The 9,368-nt window shown below is 38.7% G+C and overlaps 1 protein-coding gene across 1 annotated transcript in view; it reads left to right on the forward strand.

Moving 5' to 3' along the window:
• The window catches only part of l3mbtl3 (L3MBTL histone methyl-lysine binding protein 3), a 73,757-nt gene extending 67,142 nt beyond the window's left edge, over positions 1-6,615 (forward strand). The window contains exons 20-22 of the mRNA XM_022663376.2: positions 3,309-3,463; positions 4,780-4,842; positions 5,958-6,615. Of these exons, the coding sequence (XP_022519097.2) occupies positions 3,309-3,463; positions 4,780-4,842; positions 5,958-6,101 (362 nt within the window). The 3' untranslated portion in view covers positions 6,102-6,615. The remainder of the gene's footprint in view (positions 1-3,308; positions 3,464-4,779; positions 4,843-5,957) is intronic.
• The last annotated feature ends 2,753 nt before the right edge of the window (positions 6,616-9,368 follow it).

The following is a 9,368-nucleotide window of genomic DNA, read 5'->3' on the forward strand; positions in this document are numbered from 1 at the left end:
CGCAACAACAACCCTCCGTCCAGATATGATCATGACCTCTCAGTCTTCAAAACAGCTGATCATACTGGAGTTGACAGTGCCCTGGGAAGAAAACATCGAGGAAGCAAATGAGAGGAAGAGGGCTAAATACCAGGAACTTGTGGAGGAGTGCAGGGGAGGAGGCTGGAAGACGTTCTACGAGCCCATAGAAGTAGGCTGCAGGGGATTTGCAGGGAGGTCTCTGTGCAAGGTCCTCAGCCGCCTGGGCATCGTGGGAGCAGCAAAGAAGAGGGCCATCAAGTCCGCAAGCGAAGCCGCCGAAAAGGCTACTAGGTGGCTTTGGATGAAGAGGGCAGATCCGTGGGTTGCTACTGGGACGCAAGTTGGGGCCTGATCACCCCTGGCTGGGTCGCCTGGGTGAGGGTGTATGATGTTGCAAGACCCGAAACACCCGATGACCTCAGGATACATCACTGATGATGCGTCCCAGTGCATCCATGAGGTGTATTTTAAATATTAATATGATTCTCTGGGCTTTGAGCCAGAACTGAGGCTCGGTTTGGTCAAGGATCCATTTGTTTGTCTTTTTTCAGTCCAAGCTGTTTAAGAAATTCCAAACCAGCACCAATGTTGAAAAATAAAAACAATAACTGCCTCCTAGACCTTCAGAGAAGGTCAACTGATGTCTGGCAACAAAGAAAAGAAGGTTTTCTCAGGAGGAGGAGTGAGAAAAACAATGACAAAGTCGATCAGTACTGTGGGAAAATCATAAAGTAGCTCCTGTAAAAAAGAACCCTCCTGTCGCTGTCCTAAACAATATTTTAGCAAAGTTGCAGTATGAATTCTAGCATAAATATAATCTGATCTTTGATTCTGTGACATGCAAAGTTTTGGGTACCATAAAATATAAAGCACAGCTTTACATGGTATGTGTGGTTGGTGTGGTGCAGTGGATAACACCATCATATATATATATATATATCTGACAGAATACTAAGCATGACTGAATATCTCTATATATTTGAGTTTTTTTCCTTTAGTTTTTTTTGTCTTTCTATTAAAGGGCTTTTGTGTCATATTAAGAATCATTATAAAAAAAGCATTGACATGGAAGAGAAATTAAAGTTTAAATTAAAATTATACTGTGTGTAAAAGCCTTTAGAGTGTTTTAGATGAGGTTGTACACTGTGCCAGATTGAAAGTCCTTGATGAGCTTTTGTAAATTAGGAGTGCCTTGAGGTCACTGGAAGATCTGAAAGTAGTCAGAAATACTGGCACATTTTAAACTGATTTATTTCACACATTCAGTACCTGAAGGATCTGAGACAGAGGATAAGAGCTTGCATAACGATACGTTAAAATTACCATTTAAATTAAACGGTTTGCTGTTGTTGTTTTATCAGAGTTAGAATGTGAATCTGATCCATAATTATAGAGATTGGGAGAGGTGTCCTCTCACACACACACACGCATGCACCCACATCATGTAATGAAGCCTGATGTGGATGACAGTAAAATCTGAAATGGAAAGATTGAGAGAGACTCTCAGTGGTTCTGTGAAAAGGGCTTTCTATTGTAATTCCAGTTGCTGTTTTGACAGGTCTGTGTCAGTCTAACACACACACACACACACACACACACACACACACACACACACACACACACACACACACGGCATATGAGACTGTTCTCTGTGTGTGCATGTGTCAGAAATGAGTCCATTCTTCTAGTAAATTCAGTAATTCAGTAAATGACAGATAGAATCGTCTCTCTTCACCCTTGTTTTAAACAAACATGCATGAAACCTTAAAGGAACCTGACGCTGTTACTGTCATTTTGCTCTACTGTTTAAATCTTCCTGATAAAACTACATCATAACATTGTTAACAGGTTTTTATAAATATACAGACTCGTCAGAATTAATTAGCAGCACTGGCGCAGCTGTTAAAGACGCTACAAGGATTCTGTGTTAAAGAAAATGTACAAAAATACGAAAAGTTGGCAGAGCTGAGAGGAGCTAAATGAACATCACAGTCCCGGCAGTGTCTCAGCTGTGTTAAACAGTGCTGCTCAGAAGACTGAGAATCATTGCCTGTGAGCAGGGTCACTGCTGCCCTCACTAATTAAACATTTAATGATGACTTAATGAGAGTAATAAAGTCTAGTGACAGCACCACATGGCCTTCAAACTTCAAATCCTGTCTAATGAAACATTTCTATGAGAATTACACTGGTATGTCACAAATGAGGAGTTTAAATGAAAATACTTAAGGTGGGTTTGGTTGGAAATTGTGGATTTCTTTACAGTGGTGGTGATAAAAACCAGGAGTCAGCTTTTGACCACAACACAAATAAAGCCACTGTATTTACCGGCCACACCCATCAGTGAGTTATCAGTTTTATGCTAATATGTTAGGGCTGCACGATATTGGACAAAAATGACATTGCAATGTTTTTTTGTTTTTTTTTGACAAGATAGAATAACAATAAACAATGCAGGACCCGTAACATCACCAGTCCCGCCTACACCCATGTGCTTTAGAGTCAGCCAAGCACTTAAAGCACTAGGAAAACAGCAAAACAACAATTATCATCTCTTTAATAGGCCATCTAAATTATCTTTAAAAGGTAAGTAAGAACGTTTTTCTGGGATTAAAAGTGTGATTTCGGCTGTAACTAAAAATATTTGTGCAAAACTGTGCCAGACTGAGGTGCACAGCTTTCAACAGGCTGTCAGCGGCTGCTTTACAAGCATGTGCCCAGCCATGTTAAGGCCATGTGGTTAGCTCGTGTTTACTTCCCCTTCCCCTCCCTTCCCCCTCATGCTTCTCAGGCAGCAGCAGCCTGTCGCTCACACAGACACAGAGGCAGCGATGTTCACAGAAAGTGACAAGGCAGATAGAAGTGTATCTACTTCTTGTGTCAAGATTTAAAACATTGCAACATGACGTGTTTAATTTAATTGCATTAGGTGACATCACATGTCTTGCGATGTGACTATTGCGCATGCGCACATCACAATATAGATGCGTAAACGATATATCGTGCAGCCCTGTAACATGTAATGTGTATAATGGTAAAATAGCAGGGATTATGAAATGTCTAGTATGTTTAAATAAGCAGAACATTTTGGGGACGCAGTGGAATTCTCTTAACATTTGGTCAAAGGGTAAATAACTCACTGGTCACTTTATTACAATCTGATCTGCTGTGTTTTCTATATGTCTGTCATTAACATAAGTGTAATGTTTACAGTCTACACTCCCTAGAATTTCAAGATAGGTGTTTCTAATAAAGTGTCTAATAATCTTTCTCTGGTTCTTTCTCAGAGTTGACTCTGCAGCAGGCTCTGCACCAGTCTGTGTTTATGCCGTTCTCCACTCCATCTCCCAGCATGCCTCAGTGCTGGGATCAGCACAGTAAGCTCCTCCCATCGGTGGCTGGAATCACAGCTAGTAAAGTGGCTACATGGAGTGTGGAGGAGGTATGAGACTTTACTTACAGTATATTGAGTACACTGATTTAACTGATTTAGGAGTGAACCGAATCCTCTGGTAATTTGAGAACCTCGACTAAAAAAAAGAAAGGAATTTTCTCAGCCTTCAGGAATTGTTCATTTAATTGAAAAATTTAAAGCAGGGTATATCGCACAGACTATTTTTAATGTGACCTGTAGAATACTTGTTCAATTACTGCAACCCTAAACTGATTGCCTGACCTGATCTTTAATGGTCAAGGTGGTTGAAAAGCTACTCGTCAAGGCAAAGTGCAAAACAAGACATACACTATTTTGGAAAAAGTATTCGCTCACACATCCAAAACATTGAACTCAGCAATATAATGTATTTCCTCATTATGGCTCATGCAGATCCATATGCCAGTCAGCTTAGCCATTGTTTGCTATAACCATGAGCTTAGATCCAATAAGCAAGTGAAGCAGACAGGAACAAAAATTTGATGGACGTATTTAGAGTAAAAAGCCTAATTCAGGTAGGAGGTTATGAGCTTTCTTAAAGCTCCACAAGTGATAAAGATCAATCATCATTCATTTTGTTTGTTTTTCAAAACCAATGACTACCATGACTGGAGGAGAAAGCTTATATGGTTGTTTTTTTAGTTCAAAAATAGAACAAAAGTAATGTTGCAAATAATATTAAGTCTTTGTTGTATGAGAAAACAATAGAAGTACATGTTTGAATTCATTTTATTGGCATTCGAAAAAAATGTGCAAATAAATTCTGTTCAGTGTGTAAAAGCCTTTGCTCTGAGATGCTTTTTCTGAGCTTTTCACATTTCTGAGCTAGCTCGACTGAAGAAAATGGAGATTTACATAATGGAACATAAATTTAAAAAATGATTTCTTCAGTGTATAACAGCTCCAACTTGTAAATGTTCTGAGAGAGGATAATGACTTTAGGAGATGCCGCTTCTCCAGGCTCATTTAAAAGTTTCAGATGATAAATTGAGGACACGATTTAAATAAGGGTTTACAAAACAGCTTCACTCCTATTTACTTTGAGCACAAGAATGCATATATCAAGTTGTCCAATCAGGACTAGTGATTTTGTATGACTCACTCTGCTGGGTTAATTTGTGGAGGGTAGCTCGCTAGCAAAGCTTTGTGAAGCCAATTTGACATGTGCACTTTTACCCCAGTGTAGAAGGAGTTAGATACAGCTTAAAATGTAAAAGAAGTGTAATTTAAGCTTGTTTTACCCAATGTGTTTCCAATAAACTGACTGCAGTCTTGAACATGTCTGTGGCTGTACCCTCATAGATGCGGTTCTTGTTGATTTGCAGGTGACAGAGTTCATCCAGGGTCTGCCGGGCTGTAGGGAACAAGTGCGCACTTTCAGGGAGGAGGTAATGAATTATGCTCTCACCAGAATCACTGTGTGAACTCAAAGCAGAGTGTCTTCACTCCAGCAGCACTAAAACACTCACTGCTGGCAGCAGGGAATAGAGCAATACTGCTCAAAAGAAAGCTGGTTAAATAATTCTATTAGAATGATGTTCTTCTGCTTTTATTATCATTCTCTTTTATTTCTAATATTATTTATTGATACTGACAGATAATATAAAAAACTAAACACACACAACACACACACTGCTCAGACTCAGTATTCTCTTTGCACTTAGACCAATTCCTATGAGTGACCAATGAGTGGAATGAGAATTAGTTGTTTCTAATAAAGTGGCCATTGAGTAGAAGCACACGATATTAGTAGCTGTTTCTAATAAACACACTAAAGTGGCCAGTGAGTGGAAGCACAAGGAAGTATTTGGTGTTTCTAATAAAGTGGCCAGCGAGTAGAAGCACAAGTTATTAGTAGGTGTTTCTAATAAAGTGGCCAGTGAATGGAAGTACAAGGTTGTAGTAGTAGGTGTTTCTAATAAAGTGGCCAGTGAGTGGAAGCACAAGGAAGTAGTAGGGTGTTTCTAATAAAGTGGCCAGTGAGTGGAAGCACAAGCTATTAGTAGTAGGTGTTTCTAATAAAGTTGCCAATGAGTGAAAGCACAAGGAAGTAGTAGGTGTTTCTAATAAAGTGGCCAGTGAGTGGAAGCACAAGGAAGTAGTAGGTGTTTCTAATAAAGTGCCCAGTGAAAGGAAGCACACGATATTAGTAGCTGTTTCTAATAAACACACTAAAGTGGCCAGTGAGTGAAAGCACAAGGTTGTAGTAGTAGGTGTTTCTAATAAAGTGGCCAGAGAGTGAAAGCACAAGGTTGTAGTAGTAGGTGTTTCTAATAAAGTGGCCAGTGAGTGGAAGCACAAGGTAATAGTAGTAGGTGTTCCTAATAAAGTGGCCAGTGAGTGGAAGCACAAGGTTTAGTAGTAGGTGTTTCTAATAAAGTGGCCAGTGAGTGAAAGAACAACATAAGAGTTTTTACTGAAATTAAGATTAAGTTTGATATTGTGACCAGTAAGTGCCTGTTCCAATAAAATTGTTATTGATTCATCTGTTGTTTCTTCACAGCAAATCGATGGCGAGGCGTTTCTGCTGCTGACTCAGACTGACCTGGTGAAGATCTTGAGTATAAAGTTGGGTCCTGCACTGAAAATCTACAACTCCATTCTGATGTTTAAAACAGCAGAGAACTCCGCCTGCAATGAACTCTGACACTGAATCTTCAGTGGCTTTAGGACGACAGACTCTGGCCTATGATCCTCACTGGGCTGGGATGAGGCCGTGGCTTGAACTGAAGGGCTTTAAAGGAAAAACACATTCAGAATCCAGAATGCTTCTGTGCACACTGCATTAACAATCTTCAATAAAAATACATGTTACGGTCAGATAGGCTTTCATATTAAAAAAACAATTTAGTTATAACTGTTATAAGAAAACCTCACAGTAGTTTTTGTAAATACATCAATAGGGTAAAACCTTGTAAAATAATGTTCCAATTGTTTAATTTAATACTCAAATATTCACACTGTGGAAGGAGTAGTAAAAAAAATAGTAGTAATAACCAAAGTAATAAAAGTACAAGGTTTTCTTATGACAACAACTTAATATACACACTAATATTTACTGCTTATTATGGTAATACAGATGCATTATTAATGTGTTCAGCAGCTGTCTGTGGCCATTGAATTTGCGATACATTAAATTTCCTTGATTTATTCAACCTGAATCGAGTAAAATCAGTGCACCTCTTTCTTCAGTGTCTTTTTCAGTTAGAAGGAAGGTGTTAATTATACTGATGAAGCACCATGATGCACACTGAAACTTTTTACCTGCTGAAAGCCCTTATTTAACACAAGCCACATGCACTCTGGAATCACACAATCGCAAGTCATTGTTTGTTTGTTCCTGGAACAACCATAAGGAGCTTTCAGGAAAATCATGCTTATTTTTCTCAATTTCTTTTATTTTTGCACATTTAAATGGAATGCTGAATTTGCTTGATTTGAAAGTGTACATCATTTCCACGTATTAAACACAAATGAACAAATTTGAGACAATCACAGTTGATGGCTGAAACGTTACAGTAACTACACTGACATGGAAAAAGTCATGGGACAGCAATATGTAAAATGATAATGAATGTTACTTTAGGAGACAGCTTGTGAACTGCCAAACCTGTATAAGTGATGAGATGTTATCTCATGAGTGAGCTTAAGCACTGGCCAGTGTGAGCAAGGCCTGATAGTGGGTGCAAAATAAATGGTTCTTTCCATTTTCAAAATTGTTATCAGTGGTTTCACACCTGTAGTTTGTTTCTCTGTTCTGAGTTTGTTAACTTGGAGCCTTTTCCCTCCTGGTTTGGTTTCTCTCTGCTTATTGGTCAGACTTGTCTGGGGTGGAGAAAGAAAGTAAATACAGACATGCATTTTCATACCATTTAGCACGGATCAGCAGAAGAGATGGTATTACTTCATAGCTGGAGCACATTTGATAGTTGGGTCAGATCTAGAGCTCAGATCGGGCCCAAAAAAATCCAGCCCGACCCGGCCCAAGCACATTCTGCCCAAGCTGATCCACCCCATAAACTGTCCTTTTCAGCTCGAGCTTGAATTAAACCCGACATTTTTTTATTAAATAGAGCATTAAACATAATAATTATTATAAATATATTATTATAAATATATTATAATTAACAATGTCTAAGAAAATAACAAACACATTTTTTTTAAGATATAGCTTTAGTCAAAACAAAAAAACAATATGGCTATTTAATGCACAATCATTAAACCAAAACAGACCAAGATTTTTTTTTTTTTTACTCTAAAATAATTAACAATGTTTAGGAATATAAAATACTTTCTAAACAAGCTTTTTTTGAAGCATACAAGAACACAAAAAACAGCAATACATTTTTGTTGTAAGCATAGAGCCTAAGCGCAAAACGCAAAAAACAGCAATACAATTATTATTATACTTTTTTTTAAGCATACACAAAAAGGAAGAACACAAAAACAGCAGTAAGGCTATGCACTGTCTTTCTGCTGTGGAATGCTTGGAGCATGCTGAACTAACACACTTTAAGATGGCTGGAATGGAGACGACGGACTTCGGCCGAGGAGTCCGGCATGGGGGAGCAGAAGAGGAGACAGGCTTGCTGGGAGGCAAGAGGTCCTCATCGGAGGCATTATATATCGCTCCAGTCATTAGTTCTTAACCTCAGAACAGCGGAATGCAGCTAGCAGCTCAATGCTAGCTAACAGCGAAACTCAGCTGTTAGGTGTGAAGGGTGTTAGCTTGGATGATTCTAAGATGAATTAATGGCTGATATTTATTATCAGAATGATGTTCCAGTTCTGGTTAGATATGGTTCTGCTGTTTGATAAGATGTGTGTCTGATATATAAATTACTCTTCTCATTAGTTATGAAGGTCAGTACATAGGCATGTGTCAAGGGGACAACACAGGGCTGTTCTGGTTGCCTCCATTGTGTTACAGTGACTGGAATCGTAGCCCTGGGTCAAAGTGTTTACAGTGTGCAGTTTGCTGAGAGGATGACATCCTTAAACAGTATGGTACAATACAGACTTATATGTGTGTTCTTGAGTTTGAAGTAGTAGTGCTAAAAGCAAGTGTGCGGTACTGTATACTGAAGAGTAACTGTTTATTTTACCTTGAGTGTATTGACAAATATCTTTCAATTATGATTACTTATCTTAGTATCTATAATTACATAATTATTGTGTGAAACCTTGTATTTTATATGCATTAACCAAGACTCACATTATATTTGATAATTTTTATTACTCACAGTGTATTTTACACGCATTTATATAGAAGATTAACCAATAATCACAATATATTCTTTACATATATAGTAAAACATTGTTTGATCAGGCATGTGACTAACACAGACCTTATTATGACAAATTAACCCACGTGATACATAAGGCGTTTACTAACACATAGGACCTATTATATGGCGGACTAACCACGCGCTACTAACATATTAACATATAATATATGGAATCCATTGTGTGACGTGTGTAGCTTATGCTTGAAGCATTTCGTTCACTGCATGTTTCTGACTAACGGCCATCAATCATCAGCTAGTGCACTCTGTATGAACTAAATTGATACAAAGGAGACTTCGGGACGAACAGTGCGGCCTTTCTCTCTGCAAAGTCCTTCACCTACCAAAGCGGGAGGAGGACACGCGCACGTAGGGAGGGCGGCACTGTCAATTCTTGAAACAATACCACACTGTCCGGCTGGATACAGTCAAGGCCAAACACTAGTGGTCCAGTCAGACCTGTGAAACTTGAGTACTAACACGTGAAATTACGCATGCTAACATGAGATGATTTTAGTAACGCCTCATCAGCAGGTTTCACGTCATTTGGGGTATAAACATGGAGTCAGATCAGAGGGGGGTCAGAACTTATACTGAGACAGCTAATAATTGGTTTTGTATGTTCTCCT

The sequence above is a fragment of the Astyanax mexicanus genome, chromosome 1 (assembly GCF_023375975.1).
Source record: "Astyanax mexicanus isolate ESR-SI-001 chromosome 1, AstMex3_surface, whole genome shotgun sequence".
Lineage (NCBI taxonomy): Eukaryota > Metazoa > Chordata > Actinopteri > Characiformes > Acestrorhamphidae > Astyanax > Astyanax mexicanus.